The sequence below is a fragment of the Lagenorhynchus albirostris genome, chromosome 19, assembly GCF_949774975.1.
Source record: "Lagenorhynchus albirostris chromosome 19, mLagAlb1.1, whole genome shotgun sequence".
NCBI lineage: Eukaryota > Metazoa > Chordata > Mammalia > Artiodactyla > Delphinidae > Lagenorhynchus > Lagenorhynchus albirostris.
This window is the reverse complement of record NC_083113.1, coordinates 59563916-59583931: the sequence shown is the minus strand read 5'-3', so window position 1 is coordinate 59583931 and position 20016 is coordinate 59563916. Positions and strand designations below refer to the sequence as shown.

The 20016-nt window shown below is 58.5% G+C and overlaps 1 protein-coding gene and 1 long non-coding RNA gene across 5 annotated transcripts; one reads left to right on the top strand and one right to left on the bottom strand.

Moving 5' to 3' along the window:
- Positions 1 to 10325: 10325 nt before the first annotated feature.
- On the bottom strand, positions 10326 to 14068 carry LOC132509256 (uncharacterized). 2 transcript variants are annotated; one of them, XR_009536944.1, is made up of 4 exons: positions 13217 to 14068; positions 12900 to 13105; positions 12585 to 12687; positions 10326 to 11683 (listed from the first exon to the last, which is right to left on the bottom strand). It is a non-coding gene; the product is annotated as an uncharacterized LOC132509256 (long non-coding RNA). The 2 variants fall into 2 exon arrangements; XR_009536943.1 differs by lacking the exon at positions 10326 to 11683 and having other exon boundaries at positions 12367 to 12687; positions 13217 to 14065.
- Positions 14069 to 14286: 218 nt separating this feature from the next.
- On the top strand, positions 14287 to 19952 carry MVD (mevalonate diphosphate decarboxylase). 3 transcript variants are annotated; one of them, XM_060129991.1, is made up of 10 exons: positions 14287 to 14411; positions 15335 to 15405; positions 15798 to 15912; positions 16197 to 16343; positions 17114 to 17313; positions 17402 to 17476; positions 17574 to 17792; positions 17952 to 18067; positions 18840 to 18948; positions 19293 to 19952. In XM_060129991.1, the coding sequence occupies exons 1-10, from the start codon at positions 14342 to 14344 to the stop codon at positions 19371 to 19373; spliced, it is 1203 nt and encodes a 400-aa protein (XP_059985974.1). In that variant the 5' UTR covers positions 14287 to 14341; the 3' UTR covers positions 19374 to 19952. The 3 variants fall into 3 exon arrangements, with proteins under 3 accessions (XP_059985974.1, XP_059985973.1, XP_059985975.1); XM_060129990.1 differs by having other exon boundaries at positions 18822 to 18948; XM_060129992.1 differs by lacking the exon at positions 15335 to 15405 and having other exon boundaries at positions 14303 to 14411; positions 15463 to 15912; positions 18822 to 18948.
- The last annotated feature ends 64 nt before the right edge of the window (positions 19953 to 20016 follow it).

Below are 20016 nucleotides of genomic sequence, written 5' to 3'. Positions count from 1 at the left end.
GATTCTGGACGAGAATCGGAACGAGCCGAGGGCGGGGCGGCGTCAGCACCACATGAAAGTCGCTCCCAGGAGGCACGTGACGGGCAGCGGACAGAAAACCCGCGCGCGCTGCCTTCTGACTGGGACGCGAGCGCTTGGCCCCGTGGCTCGGGTCCCGGAACAGGTGTGAGAGGGACACCCAGCCTCTCGGGGGCCCAGCTCCCTGCCCCGCTCCCCGTGGAGAGACCTCTCTCCTGAAGGCCCAGGCACGCTAAGGTTATGGCTTCCCTTCCAGAAGCCCAGAGGCTTCTATAAATACCGTGCTGGGGGTTCTCTGGGAGTTCTAAAATAGGCGGCTCGTTACTATCTATACTCAGCGAGCCCACTCCTGGCCTCCACTTGGCAGCTAAGTATAGCTCCCTGGCAAAGTGCAGTGGAACAAGTTTCCAGCCGCCATCACCTTGTGGATGGCGGAGGATTCCAGGGAGAGCGCCCCGGCTGCCAGGACTCAGAGGTGCGGGGAGAGGCTGGAGCTGATGTGGGGCGAGGCGGCACCGCTCCCCCAGCCGCGGTCTGTGGGAGTCTGCTGCAAACACAGAGCCTCCACCAGATCCAGCAGTGAGGCGTTCCGGCTCCAGCCTTTACAGTGGCTTCATTCCACTGTGAAGCCTTGGTTCCTGCTTCTGAGCGAAGGGAAGTGGGCTACCCTCTGTTCCAGAATTCAGGAGGGGCCCGGGAGACACGGCAGCAAAAGGAGACACGTGGCACACCAAAGATAAAATACGATCGCTGCCTCTAGGGAGACCCTCGGCCTTTAACCCCTCCTAGACTCTGCGTCCATTTCTCGACCACCAAGTTCTGGCTCCAGGAAACCTCTCCTCCCAGCTGCACCCCCAGCCCAAGCCGAGCTGCCCAAGAGATGGTCTGGCAGCTGCCCAGGGTGTCCTCAGGTGCCAGCAGGGCGCTGGGGAGAGCTGACGGGCAGGAGGGCGACGGTGTGAGGGCGGGGCTCCCACCGGGGTCCATCCTGCTGGGTGGGCACGGGCCACCCTTGGGTGTCACGTGGAACAGAGACCGTCCTCCCAGGCGCCAGTCAGCGCTCCCCACCACCCAGGGTTTCACAGCCAGCTGTGCCCAGGCCTCCCCCTCCCCACACCTCTGCCCCTCAGGGCTGCTTTTGCCCCCTATAAGGGTCACCTGCAACTGGTCCTCAGGCAGAGGCAGAATCACCTCAGTCTTGCTCCCAGCTCCAACACCTGCCCCCTTTCCTTCTCCCGGGAACAGGCCTGGGGCCCAGGACACAGTGACACCTGTACTTCTATAGGGAAGGCAGATCATGGAGTCACAGGGGCTCTCTGGGAATGCTGCAGCGTGACCTCTGACATGCAGCTGCTCTGAACTGGCCAGAAAGAGGCTGAGGACAGTCGAGGTGACCCTGCTGGGCATCGGGGAAGCATGGCCCGCCGTCTCACTGGCTCCGCTCACCCCAGGGGTCGTCTCCCTCCTCCTCCAGCAGAGTAGTTCTCACAGGTGGCCTGCAGACCCCTGTCCAGGGGGCCACGCGCAGGGAGACTCGTTACATTCCTCACAACATCGACGGTGCAAAAGCAGGGGGCTGCACCACTGGCGGCTCCGCACAGACCGAGGCACCAAAGTTCACCACCACACGCTCACGCAGAGCAGTGCAGCTTCAGGACGTCCTCCAACCTGAGTCCTGGTCCCTGCGACGTTCTGAGTGGAGATGTGGGGAGTGTGCGCGGCCCTCCACTGCCACTGGAGGGGGACCTGCCGTGTGAGGTGTGCAGGGTCACCTCGACCACAGTCCTCGCAGACGGCTTCTCAGAAAAGGACCAGTGAGCCTGCCACTTCAGGGAGGACGGACAGTATTTACTGCCAATGATAGCACTTGCGCTTTCAGGAGAAAACGGCAATTTTGGAAACGTCTGTCTTTCGTAAAAGCTTGGCAACTTCCCAATCTTAAAGGCTTTTCTGATGAGGAAGTGAGTTTTTCATACTGTAAAATGAAACATGTCAGGGACTTCCCTGGTGGCGCAGTGGTTAAGAATCCGCCTGCCGGTGCAGGGCACACGGGTTCGAGCCCTGGTCCTGGAAGATCCCACATGCCGCGGAGCAACTAAGCCCGTGCACCACAACTACTGAGCCTGTGCTCTAGAGCCGGTGAGCCACAACTACTGAGCCCGGGTGCCACAACTACTGAAGCCCACGTGCCTAGAACCCATGCTCCGCAACAAGAGAAGCCACTGCAATGAGAAGCCCACGCACCACAACGAAGAGTAGCCCCCACTCGCCGCAACCAGAGAAAGCCCGCGCGCAGCAACGAAGACCCAACACAAAAAATAAATAGATAAATTTATATATATATAAAAAAGAAACGTCAGCATTTGGAAGCTCTGTGTAGTCAGTGAAGCAATATTTTCCAAATGACGATGCGGATGTCACAAAGCCCCGCCTGGACCAAAGACACAAAGCACCAGACAGACCAGGGAAGCCAGTGGAGCAGACTGCGGGAAGCTCACTGCCGGCGCCGGGATCACAGCACAACGGGCAGAGTTCAGGTGCTTTCAAACAAGAGCCACATCGTCCGAAAGTGGTTCCAGCGCGTCCCCGCCACACGTCTAGGTTTCCTTCCCACACGTCAGCCAAAGCGTCAGAAGGAGGAGGCTGAGGGGACAGCCTGGCCACAGACGTCCACGGGGCCGCACGTGGACACTCGCAAAGATGCGAACCACCACCACTGTCCACGCTACAACTCTGCCTCAGAAAATGTCTATTGTTCACAAAACGTTAACACGTGATGGGTTTATCACTGATCATTTTAAATGAACTTAGTGAACGAATTCCGCAAATTGAACTTCCGAAGTGGGTAAAAACAGATGGAAGCCTCCACACAAACTAGCTCTCGGGGGCCTTTAATCGTCTGAGCGGGCGTGGGAAGCCCCGACCCTACCCGGGACCCTCGAGTGTGAACGTGAGCCCTCAGGGACGGACTGGCAGGGGGGCCGCCCGGGGAGGAGCTGGGAGGTGGGCCCGCCGCTCCGGGGAGCCATCCACCGGTCACGGGGCAGCTCTGCCCTGACGTGTTTCCTGCTTTATCCACTGACTCCGGAAATGACTCTCCGAGGCCACGTGGTTTCCTCACACGTGCATCACGAGAGACGGGCCCTGTACTCACCCTCCCACCCCACAGTCAGCCAGCTGCACCTCTCAGGCCTTCTCAGACCAGCATCTTCACCTCGACCTTCACGGCCACCTCCCAGGCCGACAGTGGAAGGATCCTCCCGGCCCCCGCTGCCACCTCCCATTCAGCCTTCATCCTGTGCCCCAGGGGCGGCTCCACGACCTCCTCAGCTCACGCCGTTCCAGCCTCAGACAGGCTGCCTGCCCCGCAGTCTCAAGTTCAAGCCTGTCGCCCTTCGCATCGCACACGAGGCCACTTTCTCCCACGAACCCCCCACGTGGCGGCAGCCTCTGCATGCCACGTGCCTAACCTCTATCTGATCCGGGACAGGCCCTGGACAAACACCGAGGGAATGGGGGAATAAAGAGGGACCAGGGCGAGCCTTGGCCTAAACCAGACTTTCCTGCCCCTTCGATCCAGCTCTGGGGCTTGTCTCACAATCGCGGCTTTTTCCCGCCCTTGGATAGGGGTCTGCTGTGCTTAGCACAGACGTGATAACCGTCGTCAGCCCCAGGAGGCCCGGCAAGCAGCCTCCTGGGCTTATCCAGGCTGCATGGATCAAGCCCCAGATCTAGTTACAGGGGCAGCCGGGCTGCAGGACCACATGTGCGGGTGTCTGGAAGCAGGTAAGCCGGGTGCACATGTCCCCTGATGAGGGAAATACTTTCCACAGCGGTTGGCTCGAACAGGGAGGCCAAGGAGTGTGGGCGGGATGCCAGCTGTCCACCCAGCTGGCGAGGTTTCCCAGCCTCGTGCATACAGTGGACGACGCCGTGTCTGGAGCCCTCGTTTCAGAAAACTGGAAGCTGCAGAGGCTGCGTTATTTACTCCTGATTTAATGAACAGTTTCTTCTGAAGGGCGACTGTACTCACTGAGAGCTTCTTTGGGGACCGACAGTAATCAACAGTCACTGCGGACGGACATGGCATGGCGCCGACACGACCCCTCTCACGGCTTCATCCCCGTGAGGGAGGACGTGGCACTGAGGGCCCAAGCAGCTTGTCCAGAGTCTCACGGCGGGTCCACGGCAGGGCTGGGATTTCTGGCTCCGGAGTCTGTAGTCTTGGCTCCGAAACCACGTTGCTGCTCAGTAAGCAATCCCGAGCTTTCCTTTCCCTTGGAAACCACAAATAAGGCGCCAGATCAGGAGAGCAGATACGTTTTTTTTTTTTTTTTTTTTTTTTGGTAATATTATTATTATATAGTCAGGAAAATACACATTTGCTACATGAATGGAGATTGAACAACACCACCATTATCAGAATCCTCAGCTTCATAGTTACAATGATAGGTACTGAGCATTCAGCTAGAAGCTCTGTGGCCATCAGCTCTATCAATCCTACTGCCATCATACCATAAATATTCCATCCTCCCTTTTGTGGGTAAGAAAGCTGAGGCATAGACAAATGGAGTCTGTAACCCAAGGCACCCAAGATCTGCCTGGAGGAGGATCAGGGCAGGGCCATGAATCCAGACGTAATGGCAACTAGAGTCTGGTACATCCAGCTTTACATGAATGAAGATAAGCCAGGATATATAAAAGAAAATCAAGAGAGTATAGTTATTCTTTTAAGTAACTTTTTAAAATAAAAATGCTTAAAAAAAATACCCAACAGAGGTTACTTTGAGGCTATATGCTCAAATAAGACCAAATATTTGGTAGGTCCCCTTAGTTCTGAAGGAAGGGCTTTTCCCAAATGAGGCATACTGCCTATTCATTAGAAAAATGACTGCAAGTAAGATTTGAAGCAGGAAGCACAAACTTAGTGGCCGGCTAGATGACACAAGTGAGTGACTCAGAAAGGTTAAGGGTACTGGTGACTACCATGAGAACATGGCCTAATCCAGTGGTTCTCAAAGTGTGGTCCCCTGAACTGCAGCATCACTTGAGAACTTGTTAGAAATATAAATTCCTTTGTTGAGCAGATACGTTTTTGACGCAGGGCCAGGGCGTGGGGTGAGACGGTCAGAGGGCGGCCAGACGCGCAGGAAGGGGAGCTCTGGAATCCACATGGGAAGCGGGTCCCCTCCCACGCCTGGTTGGGGGGGAAGATGGGCTGGAAGCAAGGAGAACGGCAGGAGACACTCACCATCTCAGAGCTGACCGGGCTTTGGGAAACAGGAGAGAGAAGCTGAGGAGAAAGAGGAAAGGGAGGTTGGAGCGCCTGGTCCACAGGAGGGCTGACGTGGGCTGCTGCGAGCCGGGCTTGGGGGCTAAAGGCAGGTAGGCAGCCCGCAGCCCCTGGTGAACAGCCCTCCGCACTCTGCCTCCGGGAGCCCAGCGCCCTGGGTCTCAGTGAGACCTTAAGCGTGTCTGTTGGAACCGTAAACGTCTCACGGGAAGCTCGGCAACAAGACGCTGGCAGACGCGGCCGGAAGGCACCTCTCAAGATTCGCCAAACACCTGCAAGAGCGGGGATGACCCCGGGGCCGCTGAAGAGCCCACAGAGGGTCCCTGTTAACGGCTACAGTTACACACGCAGAGCAGCCTGCTCTGTGCCTTTGTTCCTAAGATCTGGGGAACTGGTGTGTTATAACCCATGACAGAGTACACAAGCCCACGGCTCAACACACACCTTTCCTGTCTCAGCGTCCTGGAGACCAGACGTCCCAGATCCAGGGGTCGGCAGGGTGGCTCCTCCCGAGGCCGGCTTCTCCCCAGTTCCTCACGTGGTCGCCCGCCTATATGTCTGGGTCCCATTTTCTTTTCTTTTTTTGTTTTATTTTTTGTGGTACGCGGGCCTCTCACTGTTGTGGCCTCTCCCGTTGCGGAGCACAGGCTCCGGACGCGCAGGCTCAGCAGCCATGGCTCACGGGCCCAGCCGCTCCGCGGCATGTGGGATCCTCCCGGACCGGGGCACGAACCCGTGTCCCCCGCATCGGCAGGCGGACTCTCAACCACTGCACCACCGGGGAAGCCCTGGGTCCTATTTTCTCATCTCTTTTCTTATCTCTGGCTTCACTTTAGTCTAATCCGCTCTGTAAAGATCCCACGTCCAAACACGGGGCCTGCAGGGTGATGCTGGTGCTGGCTCCCTGCCAGCTGTGTCATCTCCCAACAGGCCCCAAGAGGAAGGACTCTGTAGGGAATGGGAGCGCACAGAGGCTGGGACTGTGAGAGGCCCAAGGCCCACTGGCCAATGGCAGAGCAGAGATCCAAACTCGGGTCAGACACAGCAGCTGGGAGTGGGATCCAGGGTAGAGTGAGCTGCTCCTGGGAAAACGTCACTCATTTCAATGGGGGGGAGCAGGGGCCACGCAGACGGACGAGGTTAGGGCTCAGGCCATGGTGCTGGTGGAAACAGGGCCTCTGTGTCTCTTCACGATGGCATCAGGCCCCGCAGGAGGCCCTGCACTCAGGCGACGCTCCTGAAACTCATGCTTCTTGAACATGTGCATACGTGCGCTGGGCCTATACTCGAGGCCCGAGACGCAAACGTCAGACGCGAGGAACTTAGCTGGCGGTCCAGTGGTTAAGAATCTGCCTTTCAACGCAGGGGACGTAGGTTCGATCCCTGGTCAGGGAACTAAGATCCCACATGCCGTGGAGTAACTAAACCGGCACGCTCTAGAGCTCACGCGCCACAACTAGAGAGCCTAGAGAGTCCGCACGCCACAACTCCTGAGGCTGCGTGCTCTGGAGCCTGCACACCAAAACTAGAGAGAAGCCTGCATGTTGCAAAGATGGGCCCACGTACTGCAATGAAAGATCCCGCGTGCCGCAACAAAGATTCCGCGTGCTGCCACTAAGACCGGACGTAGCCAAATAAATTAATTAATTCAGTTAAAATCCATACATTAAAAGAAAAAAGAGACGCAAGCAGGAGGAGGGGAGGGGGCTCACCACCCACACCCCGCCCTCCTCCAGATGCAGCTTCATTCCCCACTTGTGGAACTTCTTCCCGCGCTGCCCTCTCGGTTCCAAGACTGAAGGCAAGTACTTTTACATGAGCAGCTGGGCAAAGACAGCGCCTCTGACACCATGAGCGTTGTTATCCTCAGACGACAGCGAGAGCCCTCTCCCACCCTCTCTGAGCCCTTCAAAATCATCCACCTGGGCCTCACAGAAAATCCTGCACAATCAAACCTGCTTCACTGAGAGGTAGCTGGCATACGCTCACTTGCACGTACGCTGGCGTCCACGTGATGCGCACCTGTGACACCATCGCCCCCACCGACGGAAGGGACATACCCACCCCCAGGAAGCTTGCTCCTGCCCCTTCCTCATCCGCCCACCCCACCCCCTCGGGAGCCACTGGTCTGCTGTCACTACAGATGCGATGGCGCTTTCTGAAATTTTCACGGGTGGAATTTGCCACGATTGCCCTCCCTCTGTCTCCAGCCCTGGGCCCTCGACACGCCCTGTGCTTTCTTCCCGTCTCACTCCTCCAGGCCTCAGGCTCTGTTTGCTGCCACTCCCCTGCTGGTCCAGACCTTCCATTCCAGACTTTCACTGTCTGTGACACTTTATCTCCTTAGCCTACGTCACAGAAGAGGACAGTGTCACAGACCACCGCGGTGACCTTTTAGAGGTCTCCCTGGCCACAGACAGCCCTCGCTCCAATGCATCCATGTCACCGACTGGCTTTGCTCTCAAGACACAGTTACAATCACATCGTTCTCCAGGCTGTCGCCACGCCCGTGGGACCACTGCATATATTTGCATCTCCCGGCGACCCACCGCTGTCACCTGTGGCCTCCCGTGCCACTCTCTCTGCTGTGCTTTTGTTCAGTCTTTTTTTAAAAAAATATTTATTTGACTGTGCCAAGCCTTAGCTGCGGCACGCGGGATCTTTAGTTGGGGCACGTGGGATCTAGCTCCCTGACTAGGGATTGAACCTGGGCCCCCTGCGTTGGGAGTGCGGAGTCTTAACCGCTGGACCACCAGGGAAGTCCCCTTTGTTCAATTTTTAGAAGCTGTCTCACCTCCACAAGGAGGTTGCCAACCTCCCCCCTCACCCGATACAGCCCCTGCTGGAGGAGGACCCCAACGAAAGTTTGTGAACGATCAGAGAAGCACGCACAACTTAGCCAAGTTTAAAAGGACTCCGAAGGCTTCAGAACTTCCCTTCTGTGATTACTAGAAAGTTACACTCTTCCCTCAAGACAGAGACAACGGAAGGTGATTTTGAAAGCCTGAAAGTATGAAGGCCGGGGTGACCTCCCACGAGTCTCCGCGTGGAGCGTGAACTGAGCTCTGTTTCTCCATTTCTGCTACCAACCCCACTACTCTGTCATCCTCACCTTCCCAGGATGCCAGCAGGTCCTCTGCAGCTGGGTCATCTTGACACTCAATTCATCCTATAAGGAAGAGTCAGGGGTCCTTAGAGACATAACTACGAGAAGAGCTAGGCTCAGACACAGGAAGTGCTGTGCAGGGACAAGACCTCACAGAAAGGAGGGCCACCCACCTCCTTGCATCTGCGAGTGGACCAGGATGGGAGATGCACCAGGTACTTGGGGAAACTGGTGGGAGTTCTCCAAGTAAGTGGTAGAGGCTAGGGCTTCATTTTTTGACGCTTTAAATGACCACGTGACCTGTATTCTTTTATGTGCATCAAACGTTCCTTAATAAACAGGAAAACTTTTACCCAGAAACAATGGCTGTGGGGGAAAAAAAGTTATCAAGAAGAAAAGGGTAGGGCGGGCGTCCCCTGCAGTGATGACCGGGACATGGTCCAGCCGAGAGCCCTCAGCCCTGGGCCACTCCACCGAGATGTTTTCTCTAGATGGGGATGGCTGGTGAGCGTGGGCAGTTCCTGGATACTTACAAGGCAATGCAAAGCGGAGCACAGAATGTGACTTGGGACCGTTCTGCTTGAGAGCAGGGTCAGTGAGCCATGGCCAGGGGCCAAACCGAGCCCTCCTGACCTGTTTTGGACAGCCCAAGAGCTGGGGGTGCTCATATCAAAGAAAAGCAAAAGACGTAGCAGGGACTTCCCTGGTGGTCCAGTGGCTAAGACTCCGTGCTCCCAATGCAGGGGGCCTGGGTTCGATCCCTGGTCAGGGAACTAGATCCCGCATGCGTGCCGCAACTAAGAGTCCGCATGCCGCAACTAAGGAGCCCACGTGCCGCAACTAAGACCCAGCGCAGCCAAATCAATCAATAAATATTAAAAAAAAAGACATAAAAAAAAAAGACATAGCAGCATTATTCACAATGGTCAAGAGGTGGAAGAGCCCAGCGTCCACGGATGGATGAATAAAGTGTGGTCCATCTGCACAACGGAACGTCGCTCAGCAATAAAAAGGAAGGAAACCGTGACGCTCGCCACACAGGTGAACCCTGAGGACACGATGCACAGTGAAATAAACTAGACACAAAAAGGCAGGTCCTACATGATTCCACTGACATGGGGACCTAAAGGAGTCAAAGTCAGAGTGACAGAAAGTAGATGGTGGCTGTGAGGGCCGGGGAGTCGGCGTTTATTGGGGACAGAGTCTCAGTTTAAGAGGGTGAGAACGTTCTGGAGGCGGACGGTGGTGACGGCTGCACCGCAGTGTGAACGCTCTTAGAACTGAACACTCAAACCCGGTTAAAAGGGACGTTGTGTGTTATGTGTATTTTACCACTGTAGAAAAATACCAACAAAATCAAAAGAAGACGTTGTGGCCTGAAAATTCTCTGAGATGCACACCTCCGTGTCCGTGTCGCTTGCTCGTTTTCTAGCGCTGCTCTGGATCTGCCACAGCAAAGGCAGGTCGTGGCGGCCGAGCTGGAAGAGGCAGGAAGCCAATGGTGTTTGCCACCCAGCCTTCTGCAGAAAAGCCTCGAGCCAGTGCCGGGACCCACGGAGACGGGCTCGCTGTGCGGGCGCAGGGTCAGAGTCCTGGGCCTTTAGAGGTCGTCGAGTTCAAGCCCTTCAAGATGAGAAGCCCCATGGGACTCCAGAAGGTGACGGAGAGGACAATGAGAAACGAGGCGGGCAGTGAAATCCGCGGCACTGGCCCTTCTCGCTCTGAATGGGTGCTGCCGCCGGCACACACGAGGGTCTGGCTGCCGCCGGGCTGCTGCCTTGGCCTGGAGGAGAGAGGAGCTTCCTCCTATGTTCTCCTGCTCAGTGGCTCCCACCGCCTCCACTGCCAGAACGTCCCCGCCACCAGCGCCGCTCCGACCCCCCAGCTCCGCCCGCCCCCCCGGACTCCTCTTCCGTCCGCTTGCCCTGGACCACACCGTCTGCATCGCCCACGTGTACCACCTCGCGGTGGAGTCTCCCTGCACCTCATCACCTCTGCAATGTCACCTTCTCTGTAAGTAGCGAATCCTCGCCCACCAAGGTAATCTCCCCCGGGACAGGAGACTCCCTCCCTTTCCATCTCCCACTGCCTCACTCCCTGGTGTTTCACACGCCCCCGGTTCCAGAGTAACCTCGCTGCTGAGGATCTCCAGAGTGGACTAAATTGAAACGAAAGGGCAATAAGGAAAGATCTACGTACACACACATATCATCTTTTCAAGTCACCTCCCATCCACTAAGTCCCTTCAGGGAGCACTGCCCTGCTGTAGGAAACACGCTCTCTGCGGCTTCGAAAGTTACCCCCACGCTGGGTTGGCCTGACTGCAGGGCCTCTGTGCGCTGTGTTATCTGTCTTTATTACTCACGGTGTGGTCCTCACCCAGCAGCTTCTGCCGTCAACACCTGGGGCGCTGGCTACACAGGCAGACTCCCAGACCTCCTGACTCAGAACCTGCATTGCAGCACACTCCCTGGGTGACGGGTACGCATGCCAACATTTGGGAAACGCCATCCCACATGCTCTCTCGTCAACACTGAGAAATCACCACAAATAAAAGGAAACCTGGGAATGCACGTGAAACCGCAATGAGACACCAGTTCACACTTCACAGCCCTTGGGATGGCTACCACAGAAAAAGAACAAAAGAAAAGAACAAGGGTCAGCGGGGACACAGAGAAACGGGAAGCTCGTGACTGCTGGCGGGGATGCAAAATGGTGCAGGCGCGGGGAGAACAGTCTGGAGGTTCCTCAAAACATTAAACACAGAACTACCACATGAGCCAGCAATCCTACCACTGGGCAATTCTACCCAAAAGAACTGAAAGCAGGAACTTGAAGGGATGTTTGACACCCACGTTCACAGCAGCATTCCTCACAACAGCCAAGAGGCAGAAGCACCACAGAAATCCACTGATGGATAAATGGATAAGCAATGGTCCGTCCACACAACGGAACAGTATCACTCAGCCTTAAAAAGGAAGGAAATCCTGGCACCTGCTACCGCGTGGATGGACCCTGAGGACATTATGCTCAGTGACATAAGCCAGACACACAGGGACAAATCCTATAGGATTCCACTTACATGAGGCCCCTGGAGTGGACACATTCAGACACAGAGAGTAGACGGGTGGCTGCCAGGGGCTGGAGGAGGGGTGGGCAGTCAGCATTCAGTGGGGACAGAGTCTCAGTTTGGGAAGGTCAGAGAGCTCTGGAGATGATGGTGGTGATGGCCACACAGCAACGTGAGTGCCCTTATTGCCACTGAACTGCACACTTGAAAACGGTTAAGATGGTAAATTTTACGTTACGTATATTTCACCACATTAAAAAAAAATGCTTTGAAACAAGACAGGAAATCTGAGGACTATGGGAGATGCTCCAGGCTTCGCTGTTGCCCCTCGACCTTGACAATTCAAGCTGACTCCGTTTTCCCTGCACCTACCACCATGCCCGTGAAACACGTTTGAACGGAGCAAATCAGAACGTGTGGACGTGTGTCTTAAAGTTTCTCCGTCTGGTTTCTCACCCTCACCATGACCCAACAGGCATTAACCCACACCTCTCTGACAAAAAAAAAAAAAAAAAAGAAATAAAAAAAAAATAGAGGCCCTATGATGAGTTTATCTCATACATGCATGTAGACTGACCATTCAGGAGACCTGGGGCTCACGGTGTCAGCCTGGGGGTCTACGTCCAGCCCTCCTTCAGGGGGCTTGTTTGTTCAAGGTTCCCCACTACATAAGGGGCCCTTTGCCCACATGCACACAGTCAGGCATTTATGCCTATACGTTCAACCGTGAACATGGTTTACACCATCATAACACTGAGAACATTTAACTGTATGGGAGAGGAAGGACTGTGGTGGGGCTGGAAGAGAATTCCTCATTCCTACTTAGTGGTAATCAACAGACACCATCGAAAACGGAAATAAAGGAAAGAGAGAAAGAAAGAGGGAAAAGAAGCAGATTATTTAGAAACACGGAGAAATATAAGAGATTTAAAAGTGGCCGCCTTTGGTGAGCTGGAACCTGGGCGGGGGGTATAGAAGGGGATCTGGTAATTCACTCTCTAAATCATGTCCATGTAGTACTGTCTCCGTCTGTTCAAGATGCTATCCCAAACACCACCACAGGCTGGCAGCTTAAACAACTACCACTGAGCTCTCACAGTTCTGGAGGCTGGAAGTCCAAGGTCAAGGTGCTGGCAGATTCAGTGTCTGGTGAGAGCCCCTTCCAGGTTCCCGGGTGGTGTCTTCCTGCTGTTTCCTCACCTGGAAGAAGGGGTGAGGGGTCCCTTTTATGAGGGCTCCATCCCCATGACCTCATCACCCCCAGAGGCCCCCCTCCTAACGCCATCACACTGGGGGGTTAGGTTTCAACATACGAATCTGGGGTGGTATTCACTCTACGGTAAATACTTAAATTATAAACCATAAAACTGAAGTTACCCAGGTGATGTAGGGTGGAGCACCTAGCACAATACCTGGCGCAAAACAGATGTGTCATGAACGTCTGTGCCGTCCCTCACATCACTACCACGGCACAGCATAAATCACTGAGGTTCACGGGTGACCCTTCTTCTGTGGCTCAGAGAACACACCGCGACCGCTGTCCAGAGGAATCCACCAGCAACTCTTCAAAAAGGTTTCAGTGGCTTTGCATGAAACCGAAAAGCGATTCCAAGAAAACCTTAAAATAACCACCATCAGAAACACAGCTGTAAACGGCAGTGAGATACCATTTTTCACGCGTCAGGCAGAGGGGGAGCCGCCGTGCCGGGGAAGGTTCGGGCTCCCTTACTTTTGTGGCTGGGCTTCAATGATCAATGGAGCTTCCGGAGGGAGCTTGCCAAGAGCTATCAACGTTACTTTACGCACATCCTGCTGGGCCCAGCAATGCCAATTCCAGGGATTCCTCCCACAGAAGACCTCACACTTGCACAAAAAAGCAGCTTGTGTCCAAACATTGGTAACAACCCGACTGTCAACCAACAGGGGACACGGTGGACAAGTTACGGCAAGTCTAGATCGTCGGGGATGATCTCCAAGAAACACTGAAGGGGAAGAAAGCTATTTGCTGATACTTTCAGGAACGGAACTGGGGGGGGGCAGCCTCCAGAGTGGGAGAATTTATATCACATACTCCTATCTTCACTGACACCTGAATCATTTTAAAACTAAAAATAAATTTTTACAAAGGGAAGGGGGCAATTGGGAGTTACTGTGTAAGGAATACAGTTCCAGTTTAAGAAAATGAGAACGTTCCGGAGGTGGAGGGTGGGGATGGTTGCCCGGCGATATAAAGATACTTAATGCCACAGAACTGCACGCTTAAAAGTGGTCAAAATGGTACATTTTACAGCAATAAAAGAGTCAATATAAATGTGGCAACCCATTTCAACCAGGAAAAAAGAATCCTTGCTTAAAATGGGAGCGGGGTTTGAAAGCACCTATATCCGAAGGAGCTCCTCCCTTAGCAGCCCGCCACCCAGGAACTGGTCGCCCAGGGGGTGGGGAGTCTATGGGAACCCCGGGCGGCGGGGCCCGCGTCCTGCCGAGCTGAGTTCAGCTTTCACCTCGAGTCTTCCACCTCAGGGACCCGCGCGCTCCCGGTAGGGCCGCCGCCACGCGCCTGCGCACACCCCGCGCCTGCGCAGAGCCGGCGCCTGCGCGGACACCCCGTTAGGACAGATCCCCGCGCCTGCGCAGAGCCGGAGCGCGTCCGCTGGCCAGCGGGGGCGGGCTCAGCTTCGGCAGTCCATCGTCCGATCCCGCTCATTGGCTGAGAAGTGGAGCGTGGACAGGGCCCGCCGCTGATTGGGCGGCACGCGAGCAGGTGGGGCGACGCGGACCAATCGTGGGGCTGGCTGCGGCGCGGGTCGGAAAGGCCTGCTGCCGGGAGCTGGGATCGCGCTGTTTTTCGGCCATGGCCTCGGAGAAGCGGCTAGAGGTGGTGACCTGCACCGCGCCGGTCAACATCGCGGTCATCAAGTACTGTGAGTGGCGGGCCTCGGGGCCCGGGATGTGGGGGCCTTGCGTACGGGGAAACTGAGGCTCGGAGGGGCCGGTTTGGGCGGTGGACCGGGTCCTCCGCCCGCGGCAGGTGGACTGGGCCCTCGTCTGGATGAGATTGTGTGTCCGCGTGCAGGTATGAGGACCCGCCGCGCCCTCCATCTGGCAGGGCAGTGCGATCGCGGAGCTGGGCACCACCTGCAGCCGGGACACCTGGGGGCACTGTCCTTACGGGACGTCCGTCCCCGCGGGGCTAGACAGCGGGAGACACAGTCCATACAGAACGCGCGTCCCCGCGGGGGCTTGGCTCCCATGGTCACGCCCACTCTGCCACCTCGACCTGCTCTCCGTGTCTGTCTGGTTCTGGTCTCAGGAATGCTCTTGGGATTCGCTCTCCTTGCTCACTAGTGCAGCACCTGTGCCTAACAATGGATTTGAAATTTTGGACTTTCTGGAAGGTTTCGTGTGTTTGCTGTGATATGACAGGAGTGGAAGTGCTCAGCGGAAGTGGGGGGAATGCTGTCTCTAGGGTGTACGAACAGGGAGATTTGAAGAGTTTTCAGTAACTGGGGCTCCTGTTTGGGAGGAAAAGGCAAGGGCCTTATAATCAGAGCACTCAGCACGGCTATTTGTTGAATGAGTGAAAGAAGCAGTGAAGCAAGGGGTCCAGCACTGCTCTCGGGAGCTAAGTGAAGTGGGGGAGCAATCCAGGAGGGCTTCCTGAAGGTGGGGGCACAGCAGGAAGAGGACTTAGATTGTACAGTGAGAGAGCTGGGTCCAGGCAGCTGGAGAGCTGTGGGGTGGCAGTGGGGGTGGGGAGGGGTGGGGCGTTGGTGGGCGGGAGCAACAGTGCGCCAGTCTGCTGGGCTGGGACACTGACTGGCTTTGCCGTGGCCATGTGTTCCAGGGGGAAAGCGAGACGAGGAGCTGATCCTGCCCATCAACTCCTCTCTGAGCGTCACGTTGCACCAGGATCAGGTGAGCCTGGGCTGGCGATACACACCGAAAAAATATCTACAAAACCTTTGTTTACAGATGGTGGCGGTAAATCCCCAGCCAACAAACGCTGCTCGACCCATCACCCGCTGTGAGGAGTGCTCAGCGCACAGGCATGCACATGCCTGGCCCCCTCCTAGGAGGTCCCTGCCCTGCATTCTCTGCCAGGAGATGGGAGTATGGGCCGTGCCTTGGGTAGTAGACGCCCGTGGGGTGTTCCCACTGCCTGAGCCCGGCCCGCCTTGGCCTTCACCTCCAGCAAAGCCACTGCCCTGAGTGGGCGCCCAGGAGGGACCAGGGCCGGAAAGGCCCCTGCAGAGAGGGGTGCTTGGCCGATGCCCGCCACCCAGGAGGCCCTGCACTTTCTTTCCCAGTTAAAAACCACCACAACGGCCGCCATCAGCAGGGACTTCACAGAGGACCGGATTTGGCTAAATGGCCGGGAAGAGGACGTGGGGCAACCGCGCCTCCAGGCCTGCCTGAGGGAGAGTGAGTGGGGGCCCCGGGGATGCTGGGGTCAGGCCAGGCCCGCTCCTTCCCCTGTGCCCCTTCCTCGTGCTGGGCGGGTCCGAGTGCACAGAAGGCGCTGCCGCCGCCACCCCCCACCCCACCCCCCGTACCTCCCCCACGCCCCAGGGGCCGCGGACGCCCGTCAGCACAGCTGGGTCTGGGCCTGGGGCCTGGGATCTCCCGAGAAGGAGGTCTGCATGTGGAGCTCAGACAGAGGCCGGTCCCACCATGCTTACCCATGGCGCTGTCTTCTGTCCCTGCAGTCCGTCGCCTGGCCCGCAAGCGGAGGAGCGACGGCCACGAGGACCCGCTGCCCCTCAGCCTCAGCTACAAGGTGCACGTGGCCTCGGTGAACAACTTCCCCACGGCCGCGGGCCTGGCCTCCTCAGCGGCAGGCTACGCCTGCCTAGGTGGGTGCCCGGGATGGGTCCTAGTGCTGTGCCCCAGGCATAGGGCCGTGGCCTCGGCTGTGCAATATGTCTGAATGCTGAGCTCCGTGTATAGGACCGTGTGCGTGACAGAACGCCCCTCAGACTGGCTTAAACTAAGTGGGGATGATTACGTAGCAGAATCCCAAGGGCTGTGGCCAGCTCCAGGCTCTCAGACGGCCTACTGGGAACCCATCTCTCCCTCTGAATCTCTGCTCTGCCCTCCTCTCTGTTGGCTCACTCTCCAGCAGGGACCCCCACCCCCAAGCTGGGGGCAAAGGCACTTACCACAGAGGTGGGCAGCTGAGTCACGTCCTCCATGTAGCCTAAGACCAGTGAGCCAGGCTGCACTGGGGGCAGACGGCCTGCCTCGTGGACCCCCAGGTCCGCATCCTGGCATCAGACCCTTGACCAGTTCTGGCCCTGTGCCCAGCGCTGCCAGCAGCCCCAGGCGTGCATGCACACTTTTTGCCCTCCGTGCTTGGGCCCTGCCTCAGTCAGCACCCCTCAGAGCTTTTCAGAGAAGCTTTCTCTGGCCCCTCGGCACACAGGCCTCCCAGTCCCCAGGGGGCTTCCCCTCCCGCCAGAGCCCCCTGCGGAGGCTGAGTGCGTGAGCACGTGGGTGTTGGATGCCAGCCGTGGAGCTGGGGGCCGAGCCTCCTTCCCCCAGATGCCCCCCTCCCGTGGCACTGAGCACAGGCCGGTGCCCCTCCAGCCTGTCTGAGCCTCCCCGCCCCCATCACTGCCTGCAGCCTACGCCCTGGCCCGGGTCTATGGCGTGGAGAGTGACCTGTCGGAAGTGGCCCGCAGGGGCTCGGGCAGCGCCTGCCGCAGCCTGTACGGCGGCTTCGTGGAGTGGCAGATGGGGGAGCGGGCCGACGGGAAGGACAGCATCGCCCGTCAGGTGGCCCCCGAGTCACACTGGCCGGAACTCCGTGTCCTCATCCTCGTGGTGAGCTGGAGGGCCAAGCTGGGGGCGGGAGGGCCTCCGCAGCTCCCGGGGCCGTGGGCGTGGCGCACACCTCCCTCCCTCGCCACAGGTGAGCACCGAGAAGAAGCCGACGGGCAGCACGGCGGGCATGCAGACCAGCGTGGAGACCAGCGCCCTGCTCAGGGTGAGGCCACGGCCGGCTGGGCGGGTGGCTCCCGGGGCGCTTGGAAGCCGGGCCCCGTGGCTCTGCTCGGCTCACGGAGAGGCCGCCTGCCTTGCAGTTCCGGGCCGAGGCGCTGGTGCCGGCACGCATGGCCGAGATGACCCGCTGTGTCAGGGAGCGCGACTTCCAGGCCTTCGGCCAGTTGACCATGAAGGACAGCAACCAGTTCCACGCCACCTGCATGGACACCTTCCCGCCCATCTCCTACCTCAACGACACGTCCCGGCGCATCATTCAGCTGGCGCACTGCTTCAACGCGCACCACGGGCAGACCAAGGCAGGGGCGGGCGGGGCGCCCCGGGCCGTGAGCCCTCCTCCGGGGGCCGCATCTCCCTCTCGCTCTCGTTTTGGTTGCACGGCCCCCCACCCTCGTCTCGAGCGGGTGGCCAGCAGGCACCGGGAGCTGGTCTGAGCCGGTCTGACCTCGTGGTTCCAGGTGGCGTACACGTTTGACGCAGGCGCCAACGCTGTGATCTTCACCCTGGACGACACTGTGGCCGAGTTTGTGGCTGCCGTGAGGCACAGCTTCCCCCCCGAGTTGAACGGAGACAAGTGAGTTGTGGGTCCCCTCCTGGGAGGCCACGGCAGGCGGTGTGTCCCACGTGTGCCTCTGTGTGATCGCGGGCGCTACTCCCCTCGGTCCAGCCCCGGGGGCGCGCACGTGCCGCCCGCATCTCCTGTGACGGCGGGGCGTCTGGATTTCTTCCTCGCCGCTGTTTAAGGGACCCAGTTCTCAGTGAGGGGACGCCTGCCCGCGAGGGGCACGGGAAGTGTGGGTGGGGCCCTTTGATCTGTCACCCGGGGGGGCGGTGCCACTTCTGGTGGGAAGAGCCGGGTGCTACCTTCCACACCACGTGGGACCGGCCCCACGACCGAGGACTCATTGCCCTGGTCACCCTGGGGGTGGTTTGCAGGTTTAACACCAACCCGAGCGTCAGCTGAGGCCTTTGCTTCTTAAGCTGTGTCCCCCAACGGGCGCAGCAGCAGCCGTGGGCCAGGGTGAGAGGCGGCAGCAAAGCCTCGTGGAGCTTTCCCGAAACCCTCCCCTCAGCGATGGCGCCAGGCCCTCGGCCTTCCCGCGCGGCGTCTGTGTGCCTGGTCAGTGCTCGTGACGTCAAGCCACCATTTAACCGCTCTGCGGTGTACAGCCCGGGGCGTTAAGAACGTGCTGGGCACCCTCGTCCGTCAGCCCCAGAGGCCCCGACTCCGTCGGCAGTCACGACCCCCCTGCCCCCGGCCGCCACTTCGTGTTCCGTCTCGGATCTGCCTGTTCTGCACGTGCCCCATCCCTGCCCTCCCCGTCCAGTCCTGCCTTGTCTCCTAGGTTTCTGAAGGGGCTGCCCGTGGAGCCTGTCCCGCTCTCGGATGAGCTTAAGGCTGCGCTGGGTACGGACCCCACCCCCGGGGTCATCAAATACATCATTGCCACTCAGGTGAGTCCTGGCCGCGCACCGCACGTGCCCTGCGGGCTCAGGCCCAGGCTGAGGGGAGGGGAGGGTGGGTCTGGAATGTGGGGACCCCCAGAACAGATCAGGGTCCCTACTCGGGTGGCAGGGCCGGGCTTTCCGCCACATCCATCCAATTCCCAGACCTGTGACCTGTGCACCCAGGCCTTGGCCTCTACCGTCCACCCCAGGTCTGCCCGGAGGGGCCGAGGCTGTGCTGGAGGATTGGGCCCTGGGCCCGGCGTCACCAACAGGGTGTTATCTGACCGGCACTTCCTGGAAGGAAGTCGCTCCCTGTCACCTGCCCTGACGTTGATTCCTCACCCCCCTAGGTGGGACCCGGGCCTCAAGTCCTGGATGATCCTGGCGCTCACCTCCTGGGTCCCGATGGTCTGCCGAAGGCAGCCGCCTGACCGCCTCCTCGACGGAGCCCTGGCCGCCGCCGGGAGAAGAGGCCGCTTTGCTGGGACTGGGAACCGGGTGTGGCGGCTGCCCGGCGTGCTTGTTGGGATTTGTGCGTGGCCGCCTGGCTCCGGGCTGTGGCCGAGTTGGACAGTGGGACGACGCCTGCAGGTGCCCAGGCGGTCAGGAGCGGGGCCGCCAGGTGCCTCACCTTTCCCCGACCTGCGCCCAGCACCTTGCTGAGATGGGAGCCTGGTTCCGGATCCAAGCACTGGGGGACCGAGCCGGCCAGTGGGGAGCTGCCGGTGCATCGCCAATAAAGGGCTCTGGCCCTGAACTCGGGGGCCACTCCCACTGCCCCCAACAGCAGCTTGACCACTGGAGATGACGGCGTGTCAGGGGTCCCCCCTCGGAGCTGGAGCACGGGCCACCGCACAGGGTGCGACCTCAGGACACCCCCGTGAAGTGCTCCGCCTGACCCTGAGCCCAGGCCCCCGAGTGGGTACAGGGTGTCTTCACAGAAAGACCCGTGTTGTGTCTGTGGGGACCGGGGAGCAGCACCAAGGCCGCAGTAAAGGCAGTTCGACGAGCGTGCTTTCTCCTGGTCCAGGCAGAGCTCACCGAGGGGGCTGGGAGGGCACGGCGGGAGATGGG